General features: G+C 48.4%; 1 protein-coding gene and 1 long non-coding RNA gene across 3 annotated transcripts; one reads left to right on the top strand and one right to left on the bottom strand.

The window, feature by feature from the left end:
* Positions 1 to 1,396: 1,396 nt before the first annotated feature.
* On the bottom strand, positions 1,397 to 6,416 carry LOC119389155 (uncharacterized). 2 transcript variants are annotated; one of them, XM_049415005.1, is made up of 2 exons: positions 6,081 to 6,410; positions 1,397 to 1,886 (listed from the first exon to the last, which is right to left on the bottom strand). In XM_049415005.1, exons 1-2 carry the CDS (start codon positions 6,273 to 6,275, stop codon positions 1,434 to 1,436), a joined length of 648 nt encoding a protein of 215 aa, XP_049270962.1. In that variant the 5' UTR covers positions 6,276 to 6,410; the 3' UTR covers positions 1,397 to 1,433. The 2 variants fall into 2 exon arrangements, with proteins under 2 accessions (XP_049270962.1, XP_037512309.1); XM_037656381.2 differs by lacking the exon at positions 1,397 to 1,886 and adding an exon at positions 5,458 to 5,920 and having other exon boundaries at positions 6,081 to 6,416.
* On the top strand, positions 4,064 to 8,374 carry LOC125758161 (uncharacterized). Its single transcript, XR_007415916.1, has 2 exons — positions 4,064 to 4,178; positions 8,205 to 8,374. It is a non-coding gene; the product is annotated as an uncharacterized LOC125758161 (long non-coding RNA).
* Positions 8,375 to 14,445: the final 6,071 nt, after the last annotated feature.

Genomic DNA, 14,445 nt, shown 5'->3' with positions numbered 1-14,445 from the left:
AGGCAAGTGAGGGTGAGAAGCGATGTGAGGGTGGGGAGGAGGGAAAAGAGGAGGGGAGAAGGAAAAGCATAACCATATGTACTATTGTACATCAAGGGGCGGGAAAGGAAAATGAAGGTGAGTAGGAGTGATGCGAGGGAGAAGAGGAAAGAGAAAGTAAGATGGGAGAGGGCAAAGGTAGCATAGCCATGCATAGAATAGAATCGCAAGGAGCTGGAAAGGGAATGAGGGTGAGGAGCAATAATGCGATGATGTGGAGGGGGAAAGGAGAAGGGAGGTTATACCACAGTTTACCGTAGGCGAGTGGAGGAGGGGGCCGAGTTGGAGCTTGTAGACATGCTACTCCGTCTTCGCACCCCTACTGCGTAGCTGCTAAAGCTGGCAGTGAGACGTGCGTTAACAGCAACAAAAAAAAAAAAAAAACCACGAGCAGCGCCGTTGCCATAGCAATCGCCACAGTTTCTTACACCGTAGCTCAGGGACAGCGATTTCAAGAGATTCAGAGTGACCTTTGTGCGTAAAGCGGATACGCCAGTCACCATCTCTTGGCTACCGCTTCTTCGGCCAAGCAGGCTGCATCCAATCGCTGGCGGCGTTGTTATTTCCGCGCTGCAGCACGCTGAGTTGAGGATCCTTCAGCGTCACTGTGCCAAGCATTGGTCAGCTTAGTGCAAACGCCCCGCATTTTTTACTGATTAGTCGTATCCAGTGCCACAAGTAACAAATGCAGTGCTCATAATTGCATATATATGCGCTTAAGAGAGCGGTCATCGCTCGCGCTATGACGGCACATTGACATATGCTCGAAGAAAAAAATCGATTATTTGGGGAGTATTTCTGCCAGGCAACTATAATCGTCATCTCTTGCTCGCGTTTCCATTCTCGAAAACCCGGCCCTCGCCTCTTCCCTATCAAGAATGTATTTCAAGCTGATAGCGCACACGCCGTTCGTAACCGGTGAGTGCCGGGACTGCGGTGATAACGCAAGGAATTTACGCCGGGTATATGAAGATTATAGCTGTGTGGCAGAAATACTCTCCGAATGGTTGATTTTTTCTTGGAGCGTAGATCAGGAACCGGGGTATAATTGCATCTTGCTCTACCATAGCAGTGGAGTATATGGGCATTACACTCTCTCAGATAAAGGTGGAGTATGAAGCACATTTCACTCTCTGCTTTCATGTGTATCAGCCACAGGTAGGCTGATTAAAGATTGAACGCTCACCGATGCAACAGGAAGCAGCAATGCCTTGCCGGGTTTATTGTCGTCGCTTATATTAGCCATCATCAGGTCGGTGCGCACCGGAGTGCGCACGAGTGATACACAGCATGATACATCTCCCTTTCTTTTTTTTTTTTTTTTTTTACAAGGCAGAAAAAAAAACAATGCGATAGCAAAAACAAATTCAACAGTAGTCCACAGGAACAGGCCACTAAACTATTTGTTCGAAGTTGGGTCCGTATGCTAAACGTCTTGGTTCAGCCCTAATGCGCGAGGATCTTCTAGGTGCCGGCGAAGTCGCGCGAGGCGGGATCTGATGTGGAGGCTCATCTGCGTCATCATCTCCGATGTCAGTGTCACTGTCACTGTAATACGCAAATGGCTCCGAGGTCGCCAGCAACTGTTGGCGGTTACGCCGCAGCGTTTTCCCCTCTCCTGTTGCGACGTTGTAGGACCTCGGGGCTACTTTCCCCAATACCTTAGCCTTTTGAGACCAAGCCTGGCCTTGCACGCGAACTACGTCTCCCGGTAGGAGTGGCCTCAGCGGTCGTCCGGACGACCTCTGCTGGCGCTTTTTTACGGGAAGCTTGGGCTGCAGGCTGAAGTCGGGGAGTCTAGTGCGTAGAGGCCTGCCCTGCAACAGTTCCGCCGGCGACCGGCCATCCTGCAAGGGAGCAGAGCGGTAACCAAGCAAACCAAGCCAAAAATCTTCATGTGTGGCCCCAGTTTTCTTAAGCAGCCGCTTTATAATCTGGACACCCTTTTCTGCTAGCCCGTTGGAACGTGGAAACGCTGGGCTCGAAGTTATATGTTTGAAATCGTACCGTCTGGAGAACGTGGCAAATTGGTGACTTGAAAACTGGGGGCCGTTGTCCGTGCAGACTTCCATCGGGATTCCGTACCTGGCAAAGATGGCTGCCAACTTGTCGATAACCGCAGTTGCCGATGTTTCCTCGAGTTTTTCCACTTCTGGAAAATTCGAGTAGGCATCAAAAACAGCAAGGTACGTGGCTCCAGCATAACAAAAGAGATCTACGCCCACTCGGTACCAAGGGTGATCAGGAGGGGTTCGCAGCAAGAGGGGCTCGTCCGGTTGTTTGTACGCATAGGTTTTACATACCGCACAATTCCGTACAACTTCGTCAATGTCAGAGTTCAAACCAGGCCAGAATACTAAACGCCGTGCCCTAGCTTTGCACTTATTTAACCCAAGATGGCCCTCGTGAATGCGGCTTAGTGTTTCTGGACGCAGTTTCTTCGGTATGATTACTTTACTGCCTTTCAGAAGAATTCCGTCAACCACTGAAAGTTCCGAGGTGAATGGCTTGAGTGTTCCTTCGACGTCTTTGTTTGAAGCCAGGCTTTCTACTACCGCACGTAGCTCAGGGTCATTAGATGTTTCCCGAGACAAGAGCTGTTTGGTTCTTTCGCTCACTAAGGATGACAAAACAGCAACTGCGTGTACCTGAATGTCGTCGAAATCCACCGTGTCTTCACGCTGTGGCGGTGTGGCCCTGGACAGCATGTCAGCAAGGACCAACTCTTTGCCTGGAACGAACTGTAGAACATAGTCGTATATTAATAAACGAAGAAAATATCGTTGAAGTCTTGGGGGCATGTTCCCGATATCTTTGGACGAAATAGCGAGCAACGGTTTGTGATCGGTGTCGATGACAATTTTCCTACCATACACAAACTGGTGGAACTTCTCACAACCGTATGCTATACCCATCGATTCTTTCTCTATTTGAGAATAACGCTTTTCAACGTCGGTCATGGCCCGGGACGCGTAGGCTATAGGGCGCCAGCCACTGGCGTGTCGCTGGAGCAGTGCAGCCCCTATGCCATCCTTGGATGCATCTGCTGTTATCTTTGTTTCTTTCGCGGGGTCGAATATAGCGAGGAGCGGGGCAGTGCGCAGTGCTTCGCATACTGTGTGCCATTCCTGAGCGTGTTTTTCTGTCCAGTCAAATATGGTGTCCTTCCGTATCAGGCTTCGAAGAAGCTTCGTTTTATCAGCGAGAGTTGGTACATATTTTCCAAAATAGTTTATCACTCCGAGCATACGTTGTACTGCAAGTTTATCGGTTGGTACGGGCATTTTTCCCAAACAATCTACAAGAGCTGGATTTGGACGTATTCCCGCTGAGCTGATAACATCGCCCAAGAAAGCTATCACCTGGACTCCAAACTGGCACTTCGCCCTGTTGAATGTTAGCCCTGCACGTTGTGCTGCGCCTAGGGTGGCTCGAAGGCGACTGTCATGCTCTTGCTTGGATGACCCCCACACGAGAATGTCATCAATGTACACTCTCACACCCGGTAACGGGTCAAAAATCTCGCTGAGTGTTTTCTGGAATACTTCGGGTGCCGAAGCGATGCCAAATGGAAGTCTAAGGAATCGATAGCGCCCGAACGGCGTAGCGAATGTGCATATCTTTGAGGTAGATTCATCAAGCGGAATTTGGTGAAACCCTGCATTAGCGTCCAGTCGACTGAAGAACTTCGCACCGGACAGCTCCGCCTCAATATCTTCGCGTTGTGGCATCTGGTAGTGTTCGCGTTTCAAGCATGCGGTTATGCTTCTTGGATCCATGCATACCCTGAGGCTACCGTCTTTTTTTCGTACGATAACAAGCGGGCTTACCCAATCAGTAGGTTCGTCCACTTTGCAGATGATGTTCGCCTTTTCCATGCGTACCAGCTCTTTCTGCAGTGGTTCCCGTAAGGCCAAAGGAACACGACGCGCTGCCTGGATCACTGGAACTGCATCGTCACGTAGTACCATATGATATTGCCGCTTCACACACCCAGTGCCGTTGAAGAGGTGGCTGAATTTCGGCGCCGTTGGGGTCATTCCTTCAGTGGTCACAGAATCAACAGCACGGGAAAGAAGTGCTAGGGATTCAGCCAGTTCGAGACCTAATATACTCTGGCCCCGCTTCACAACAAAGAAGTCTGCAAGGCACCGACGATCGTTGATCGTAACCACTTGAGTTGTCACTCCGTAGTGCACGATAGCGTTTCCGCTATAGGACCGTAAAACGGAATTACTTGCCCTGAGGGGTGGCTTCGTTCGGAATCTGTTGTACACTGACAGTGGTAATAAATTGGCTTGGGAACCAGTATCTACTTTGAATGCAACTTCTTGCTGTCCAACTTGGGCCTTAACAACCCAATCTGTTTTCTGGATTCCGCACACGGTGACGTCCAGGATTGCGAAGTCCTCATTTTCATGTTGTACTTGGTCGACTTCATACTTTCTGCAACAAATCGCAAAATGATTTCGGCCTGCACAAGCGCGGCATATTTTGCCGAATGCGGGACACTTCCTCGGCTCATGTCTTCGATTGCACTTGCAGCACTGGGCAGGGACTTTCCGGCCTTGAGTGCGATGTAGGTAACTTTTTTCGGTAGCGTCCACTCTTGCTTCGTTATCTTGCCAAGCTTCGTTTTGCTTGTTCGCGAGCTCTGCTGCTTTGCAGATTTGTTCGGCTTTCTGGAGCGTCAAATCCTTCTCGCGCAGCATTTTTTCTCTCAGTTTAGCGTTCCAGGTGCCAAATACGATTTGGTCGCGAATCATCGAGTCAGAAAGCGAACCGAAGTTACAATACCTTGCTTGCTTGCGCAGGTCTCTTATGAAATGCTCCACTGGCTCAGCTTCATCTTGCGTCCTTGTTCTGAAGACGTATCTTTCGTAGACTTCGTTTTGCTGCTCTGCACAGTACTCTTCAAATTTCTTCACCAAAGTCTGGTAGTCTTGCTTGCTCTCGCCTTCAGCGAACGTAAAGTTATTGAAGACTTCTAATGCGTCGTCCCCAGCAGCAGTCAGGAGCCTGGCTGATTTAGCCGCTTCTGTCAGTGGTGTTGCTGACTCTGTTGCTTGTAGAAACAATTCGAACTTTTGCTTAAACAGCTCCCAGTTCTTCTGAACATTTCCTGTCAGGCATAGTCGGTCGGGTGGCTTCAGTAGTTCCATGATTGTGGGCACAGCCGAACCGCCGTTGTAGCATCCGCCGTGGATCCGCCCACTTCTGACACCATGTATCAGCCACAGGTAGGCTGATTAAAGATTGAACGCTCACCGATGCAACAGGAAGCAGCAATGCCTTGCCGGGTTTATTGTCGTCGCTTATATTAGCCATCATCAGGTCGGTGCGCACCGGAGTGCGCACGAGTGATACACAGCATGATACATCCCACTTCCCACTTCTGACACCATGTATCAGCCACAGGAACAGGCCACTAAACTATTTGTTCGAAGTTGGGTCCGTATGCTAAACGTCTTGGTTCAGCCCTAATGCGCGAGGATCTTCTAGGTGCCGGCGAAGTCGCGCGAGGCGGGATCTGATGTGGAGGCTCATCTGCGTCATCATCTCCGATGTCAGTGTCACTGTCACTGTAATACGCAAATGGCTCCGAGGTCGCCAGCAACTGTTGGCGGTTACGCCGCAGCGTTTTCCCCTCTCCTGTTGCGACGTTGTAGGACCTCGGGGCTACTTTCCCCAATACCTTAGCCTTTTGAGACCAAGCCTGGCCTTGCACGCGAACTACGTCTCCCGGTAGGAGTGGCCTCAGCGGTCGTCCGGACGACCTCTGCTGGCGCTTTTTTACGGGAAGCTTGGGCTGCAGGCTGAAGTCGGGGAGTCTAGTGCGTAGAGGCCTGCCCTGCAACAGTTCCGCCGGCGACCGGCCATCCTGCAAGGGAGCAGAGCGGTAACCAAGCAAACCAAGCCAAAAATCTTCATGTGTGGCCCCAGTTTTCTTAAGCAGCCGCTTTATAATCTGGACACCCTTTTCTGCTAGCCCGTTGGAACGTGGAAACGCTGGGCTCGAAGTTATATGTTTGAAATCGTACCGTCTGGAGACGTGGCAAATTGGTGACTTGAAAACTGGGGGCCGTTGTCCGTGCAGACTTCCATCGGGATTCCGTACCTGGCAAAGATGGCTGCCAACTTGTCGATAACCGCAGTTGCCGATGTTTCCTCGAGTTTTTCCACTTCTGGAAAATTCGAGTAGGCATCAAAAACAGCAAGGTACGTGGCTCCAGCATAACAAAAGAGATCTACGCCCACTCGGTACCAAGGGTGATCAGGAGGGGTTCGCAGCAAGAGGGGCTCGTCCGGTGTTTGTACGCATAGGTTTTACATACCGCACAATTCCGTACAACTTCGTCAATGTCAGAGTTCAACCAGGCCAGAATACTAAACGCCGTGCCCTAGCTTTGCACTTATTTAACCCAAGATGGCCTCGTGAATGCGGCTTAGTGTTTCTGGACGCAGTTTCTTCGGTATGATTACTTTACTGCCTTTCAGAAGAATTCCGTCAACCACTGAAAGTTCCGAGGTGAATGGCTTGAGTGTTCCTTCGACGTCTTTGTTGAAGCCAGGCTTTCTACTACCGCACGTAGCTCAGGGTCATTAGATGTTTCCCGAGACAAGAGCTGTTTGGTTCTTTCGCTCACTAAGGATGACAAAACAGCAACTGCGTGTACCTGATGTCGTCGAATCCACCGTGTCTTCACGCTGTGGCGGTGGGCCCTGGACAGCATGTCAGCAAGGACCAACTCTTTGCCTGGAACGAACTGTAGAACTAGTCGTATATTAATAAACGAAGAAAATATCGTTGAAGTCTTGGGGGCATGTTCCCGATATCTTTGGACGAAATAGCGAGCAACGGTTTGTGATCGGTGTCGATGACAATTTTCCTACCATACACAAACTGGTGGAACTTCTCACAACCGTATGCTATACCCATCGATTCTTTCTCTATTTGAGAATAACGCTTTTCAACGTCGGTCATGGCCCGGGGACGCGTAGGCTATAGGGCGCCAGCCACTGGCGTGTCGCTGGAGCAGTGCAGCCCCTATGCCATCCTTGGATGCATCTGCTGTTATCTTTGTTTCTTTCGCGGGGTCGAATATAGCGAGGAGCGGGGCAGTGCGCAGTGCTTCGCATACTGTGTGCCATTCCTGAGCGTGTTTTTCTGTCCAGTCAAATATGGTGTCCTTCCGTATCAGGCTTCGAAGAAGCTTCGTTTTATCAGCGAGAGTTGGTACATATTTTCCAAAATAGTTTATCACTCCGAGCATACGTTGTACTGCAAGTTTATCGGTTGGTACGGGCATTTTTCCCAAACAATCTACAAGAGCTGGATTTGGACGTATTCCCGCTGAGCTGATAACATCGCCCAAGAAAGCTATCACCTGGACTCCAAACTGGCACTTCGCCCTGTGAATGTTAGCCCTGCACGTTGTGCTGCGCCTAGGGTGGCTCGAAGGCGACTGTCATGCTCTTGCTTGGATGACCCCCACACGAGAATGTCATCAATGTACACTCTCACACCCGGTAACGGGTCAAAAATCTCGCTGAGTGTTTTCTGGAATACTTCGGGTGCCGAAGCGATGCCAAATGGAAGTCTAAGGAATCGATAGCGCCCGAACGGCGTAGCGAATGTGCATATCTTTGAGGTAGATTCATCAAGCGGAATTTGGTGAAACCCTGCATTAGCGTCCAGTCGACTGAAGAACTTCGCACCGGACAGCTCCGCCTCAATATCTTCGCGTTGTGGCATCTGGTAGTGTTCGCGTTTCAAGCATGCGTTTATGCTTCTTGGATCCATGCATACCCTGAGGCTACCGTCTTTTTTTCGTACGATAACAAGCGGGCTTACCCAATCAGTAGGTTCGTCCACTTTGCAGATGATGTTCGCCTTTTCCATGCGTACCAGCTCTTTCTGCAGTGGTTCCCGTAAGGCCAAAGGAACACGACGCGCTGCCTGGATCACTGGAACTGCATCGTCACGTAGTACCATATGATATTGCCGCTTCACACACCCAGTGCCGTTGAAGAGGTGGCTGAATTTCGGCGCCGTTGGGGTCATTCCTTCAGTGGTCACAGAATCAACAGCACGGGAAAGAAGTGCTAGGGATTCAGCCAGTTCGAGACCTAATATACTCTGGCCCCGCTTCACAACAAAGAAGTCTGCAAGGCACCGACGATCGTTGATCGTAACCACTTGAGTTGTCACTCCGTAGTGCACGATAGCGTTTCCGCTATAGGACCGTAAAACGGAATTACTTGCCCTGAGGGGTGGCTTCGTTCGGAATCTGTTGTACACTGACAGTGGTAATAAATTGGCTTGGGAACCAGTATCTACTTTGAATGCAACTTCTTGCTGTCCAACTTGGGCCTTAACAACCCAATCTGTTTTCTGGATTCCGCACACGGTGACGTCCAGGATTGCGAAGTCCTCATTTCATGTTGTACTTGGTCGACTTCATACTTTCTGCAACAAATCGCAAAATGATTTCGGCCTGCACAAGCGCGGCATATTTGCCGAATGCGGGACACTTCCTCGGCTCATGTCTTCGATTGCACTTGCAGCACTGGGCAGGGACTTTCCGGCCTTGAGTGCGATGTAGGTAACTTTTTTCGGTAGCGTCCACTCTTGCTTCGTTATCTTGCCAAGCTTCGTTTTGCTTGTTCGCGAGCTCTGCTGCTTTGCAGATTTGTTCGGCTTTCTGGAGCGTCAAATCCTTCTCGCGCAGCATTTTTTCTCTCAGTTTAGCGTTCCAGGTGCCAAATACGATTTGGTCGCGAATCATCGAGTCAGAAGCGAACCGAAGTTACAATACCTTGCTTGCTTGCGCAGGTCTCTTATGAAATGCTCCACTGGCTCAGCTTCATCTGCGTCCTTGTTCTGAAGACGTATCTTTCGTAGACTTCGTTTGCTGCTCTGCACAGTACTCTTCAAATTTCTTCACCAAAGTCTGGTAGTCTTGCTTGCTCTCGCCTTCAGCGAACGTAAAGTTATTGAAGACTTCTAATGCGTCGTCCCCAGCAGCAGTCAGGAGCCTGGCTGATTTAGCCGCTTCTGTCAGTGGTGTTGCTGACTCTTTTCCATTCTCGAAAACCCGGCCCTCGCCTCTTCCCTATCAAGAATGTTATTTCAAGCTGATAGCGCACACGCCGTTCGTAACCGGTGAGTGCCGGGACTGCGGTGATAACGCAAGGAATTTACGCCGGGTATATGAAGATTATAGCTGTGTGGCAGAAATACTCTCCGAATGGTTGATTTTTTCTTGGAGCGTAGATCAGGAACCGGGGTATAATTGCATCTTGCTCTACCATAGCAGTGGAGTATATGGGCATTACACTCTCTCAGATAAAGGTGGAGTATGAAGCACATTTCACTCTCTGCTTTCATGCAGAGTGAACAATGTATTTCACTCCATACGATCCTGTTCGAGAGTAAAAGAAAGCTTTTAAGAGAAACGCGGCATTTTTACTCCTGCGAGACCCTCGCTGCGAGACTCCTGCGAGACCCTCGCGAGACCCTAGCTCAGGGACAGCGATTTCAAGAGATTCAGAGTGACCTTTGTGCGTAAAGCGGATACGCCAGTCACCATCTCTTGGCTACCGCTTCTTCGGCCAAGCAGGCTGCATCCAATCGCTGGCGGCGTTGTTATTTCCGCGCTGCAGCACGCTGAGTTGAGGATCCTTCAGCGTCACTGTGCCAAGCATTGGTCAGCTTAGTGCAAACGCCCCGCATTTTTTACTGATTAGTCGTATCCAGTGCCACAAGTAACAAATGCAGTGCTCATAATTGCATATATATGCGCTTAAGAGAGCGGTCATCGCTCGCGCTATGACGGCACATTGACATATGCTCGAAGAAAAAAATCGATTATTTGGGGAGTATTTCTGCCAGGCAACTATAATCGTCATCTCTTGCTCGCGTTTCCATTCTCGAAAACCCGGCCCTCGCCTCTTCCCTATCAAGAATGTTATTTCAAGCTGATAGCGCACACGCCGTTCGTAACCGGTGAGTGCCGGGACTGCGGTGATAACGCAAGGAATTTACGCCGGGTATATGAAGATTATAGCTGTGTGGCAGAAATACTCTCCGAATGGTTGATTTTTTCTTGGAGCGTAGATCAGGAACCGGGGTATAATTGCATCTTGCTCTACCATAGCAGTGGAGTATATGGGCATTACACTCTCTCAGATAAAGGTGGAGTATGAAGCACATTTCACTCTCTGCTTTCATGCAGAGTGAACAATGTATTTCACTCCATACGATCCTGTTCGAGAGTAAAAGAAAGCTTTTAAGAGAAACGCGGCATTTTTACTCCTGCGAGACCCTCGCCAGTTTTTAGAGTGTTGAACTTGCATGAGTACGCGGCCGAGACCAAATGACGACGCGTCGGCAGACACAATAGTGAGCATCTGAGGGCCAGATTTCGGGACGCATTGCACCGAGGTGATCATTTTATGATAGACTCGAATGATTTTTGCTGAGGCTGGCCTCACTGCCACTCGCGGGCTTTCGAAAGAGGGATACGGAGTGGGGCTTACAACTCAGCAAAGCTGCTCATAAGCCTCACCAAATACTTTATCATTCCCAAAAACCTGTCACAATTGGCAACACTCGACGGCGTAGCCATTTCGTTTATGCGAGCTCTATTTGATATATTTCTTTAACGGGGTGGGTACTCACTGCGGCGCGATAATTGCGAAAAGACCCAACCCTTCTTTAATGCGAAAAGTGTATTCTCCAGACGTCGTGCCAAGGCAAAGAAGAGCTACGGATACATGTACCCGAACCATTTATCGTCTACCGTATCAAGCGATTGGCCACACCAAGTGCTTCAATGGCTGGAAGCCCTAGCAGAACACACTGCACTTAATCTACAGCGTAAAATGTTTGTCGCGTTGTTTTGTCTTTGCAAAGAATATCTTTCTGAAAAACGACCATTGATTTTGAGGCGCAGGTTTTCAGCATATCTCAATACCGCTTGCGACTTGTCCGTACGAGACGGTATACCGGGAAAATCGGGCGGAACGACAGCAACTTCCGCTCTTGAATCAGTTCTTGCACTTGCGCGTACACTGTTACACAACGGCGATACACAACCCTTGGTACTTCGGGAAACGCTTCTCTGAGGCGCTCGTCACTTGCTAATATTAGATAATACATGCGGAGGATATTATTTATGCCTGGGAGCCTCACATGAGTACTGCGTTATAAATGCGACCGGTTGGTTGGGCTGTGGCTTAGGGTCTCCTCTAGCTAGTGCTGATTTTCTGTCTAAATTAAACGTCTTTTGTGGACCTTGTCTAGCGCGTTGTGCAGGTAATTTCTTCCATCGAATGTTTTATTTAGACTTCTTAAGTGGTTAACATAGTCACCGTAGTTGCTGCAGATCCTTCTCATACGTGTTTCCTTTCAGATAAATATCTTGCTTGCAGTATCGCGGGTGATGGCTAGTGCAATCTAGGTATTGTTGGCTGTCTGTTGGCTTCAATTTGCGTTGTTTTCAATTTTCCTCTTTCAATAGACGATGTGGAGTCCAGAAAGTTCATTTCACTGGAATAATGGTGAATGGTAAGTTTAATACTGGGATGAAAGTTTTTACAATGGTGAATGAATGTGTTTAGTGCAGTTATGCCATGTACCTACATGATTAATATGTCATCTATGTAGCGCAGATATATAAAATGCTCTCTCGGAGATAATTTCGAAAGCTGTCATCCCAATTGTCAGATAAAAATGTTGGCGTACGTTGCTGCGAAAGGGGTTCTCATGCGAGTAAGAATTTGCGACTAGTAGGTCAAATTAAATTCAACATAATTAAGTGTGAGCACTACTATTAGTAATGTGAGGTAAAGTTCTACACTATAACATTGCTTGCTTGTCACGAGTGGTTTAGAAACTCTTCAATCCCTTCAATGATAGGTATATTCGTATACAACGGCAGACATGCAAGGTTACCAGAATGGCCCGATCCGAACTGCTTGTGTTTCGTTAATGAAATCTTTAATTCGAAGGAAGTGAGGTGTTTCTTGAACGAAATATGGAAGGTAGATGGTATGTTAGATAAACGATGATTTAGAACTTTTTATGCGTGGTATTTACAATGTGCGTGCCTGTTTACATTTTGATCTATAATCGAAACAAAAAAGTGTAGGGCGGGTCAAAATGAAGGGCTTTCCTTCAAGTTTTGCAAGTGGTGTTTGCTGGCGAAGGCGCTGAATGGTGCGCTGAAAATGCTGCATTGTGTTTTTTGCAGGTATTAAACGGAATGGCTCTACAGCTCCTTGCTGCTCAAAATTAGGTCAATGGCAGTTTTACATTTGTTTCCTCAGCCATTTCCTTACAATTTCCTTTTTCAGCCACACCCCCGCACACTCTACTTCTACCTAAAAGTCCTGAAGGCTGGCTTTGGATTCGATGAAGCTTTGCTTGCCATCCTAAAACACAAAGAGGGAATTCTTCCCGCGAGAGAACGCCGAACTTTGATTGAACATATTCTTTTTTTTTTACCCAATTTCGTGTCGACCGCAGGCAAACAGCCCAACCTCAGTCAGGGGTCCTTATGTTCGACGCAAGGAGTGTCAGAAAGAGCCTTCACATCAGAGAGTCTGGCATGACACTACTCGCAAAAGGTGGATTTCACAGAGCACACGAAGGGGTTTGACCAAGTAAAGGATGGTGAGCTTTAGCATAGTGTGGCTTTGGGTCAGTTGGTGCGTAACTTAACGAAATATTTGTGGCGCCACTGAGAAGGAGGAGAAAAACCCAAAGAAGACAGGACAGGGCGCCAGACTTTCAACTAGTTCATTTTCCGCACATCACTCAAATAAACCAATATACAGAAATGCGCACAAAGAGAAGGTTCAGCACATGCAAACTATCACACTGCACAATAAAAAAGCTATAGCACATCACTACCTAAAAAAGTTACACCATCTCTCACTAAAGGGAACCATGTGGGGATGCGAAGCAGCGCTCGGTGTTCACTTGTGTTTCCACTGTTCTTCCATTTTATGTTTCCGCGTATGTTTCATTTGTGTGTGGAGTTGCGTATATGTTGTGTGCCGGTTACGTACCCCCCCCCCCCCCCGAGCTCTATGTTTCCGTTTCGCTCCGGCTTCGCGTTGCCTCGCAGCTTCGAGATTCGCTTGCCGGCGTTGCCGTTTACGTTCAGCTTCGCGAGCGTCCGTAGCACCGTTGCGAAGGAGAGTGCAACGGGAGCGAGCGCGCGCCGCATTATATACGAGCGCACAGCTGTGGCGGAGAGAGAGAAACGGGAGAGGAGAAACGAAGCGGAGGCAGTGCTCACGCCACCTCCTCCCACCTCCTCGTGCTCACGCGAGGAGAGTTCGCGCATGCGCAGTGGGGATCGGACGCGTGAGGGAAGGACGGACACAGCTCCGAGCAATAGCTGCTCCGCCTCTAAAATAGGCGTGCACTCTTGTACGAAGAGACCGAAGGGACACTGACGCATCCAACCCGCTCCTTCTCTCTCCGCCTTCTTATCTCAGCAGTGCAACGCCGGCAAGCATTGCACTCTCCTTCTCGACGGCGCTATGGACGCTCGTAATGAAGAGTGCATATTACGATATTCCATCGTTCAATAAATTAGTTCCTAATAGCAAACTACTTACTCTTTTCTGCCTTAATGTGCGGAGTATTAAAAACAAAGATGACAAACTGAATTGCCTGCTCGAGTCAATAACGCACAATTTTGACATCTTATTTTCCTGTGAAACATGGCTCACTATGAATGATGAGCCCCCATATTGTGAAAATTATGAATACCACGGTTTAGTAAGGACAAACAGCAGAGGTGGTGGTGTAGTAGTCTATGTTAAACAATGCGTTGCACATGAGCTAGTTCAAGAATTCTGTCATGTAACGAACAACGTAGAAAGTATGATGATACGTTTAGAATATATCACAATTGTGCTTATATATCGGCCTCCATTGGGAAATAAACTCACGTTTTTCAATTTCTCAGAAGAGCTTTTGCATTTCCTCAGTCTTTCCCCTATGTCATATTGGGTGACGTAAATATAAATATGTTGGCTGATGACACATCATCTAGACAGCTTTCTTGCCTAATTAATTGGTTCATGTGCGCAAACGTAATTACGAACCTACCAGGCTCACTGTACAAACGTGTACAGTACTTGATATATGTATAACTAACATACAACCGACTGACTGCGTTGCGGGACTGCTATCTGCTGAGATAAGCGATCATCTGCCTTTATTCTGCTTCATTCCTTACGTTCGTAAGCGAGAGGAGGGGAGAAAGGTAATACTGACGCGTAGTTTTCATGCCACAGCACTGGAAATATTCCAATCCTTGATCCTTTCAACAGATTGGTCATGTGTCAAATGCGGCGTACGATTTGTTCTTTGAAAAAATGATC

Source organism: Rhipicephalus sanguineus, chromosome 4 (assembly GCF_013339695.2).
Source record: "Rhipicephalus sanguineus isolate Rsan-2018 chromosome 4, BIME_Rsan_1.4, whole genome shotgun sequence".
Classification (NCBI taxonomy): domain Eukaryota; kingdom Metazoa; phylum Arthropoda; class Arachnida; order Ixodida; family Ixodidae; genus Rhipicephalus; species Rhipicephalus sanguineus.
The sequence above is the reverse complement of the archived record's forward strand: the minus strand, read 5'-3'. Positions and strand labels throughout refer to the sequence as shown.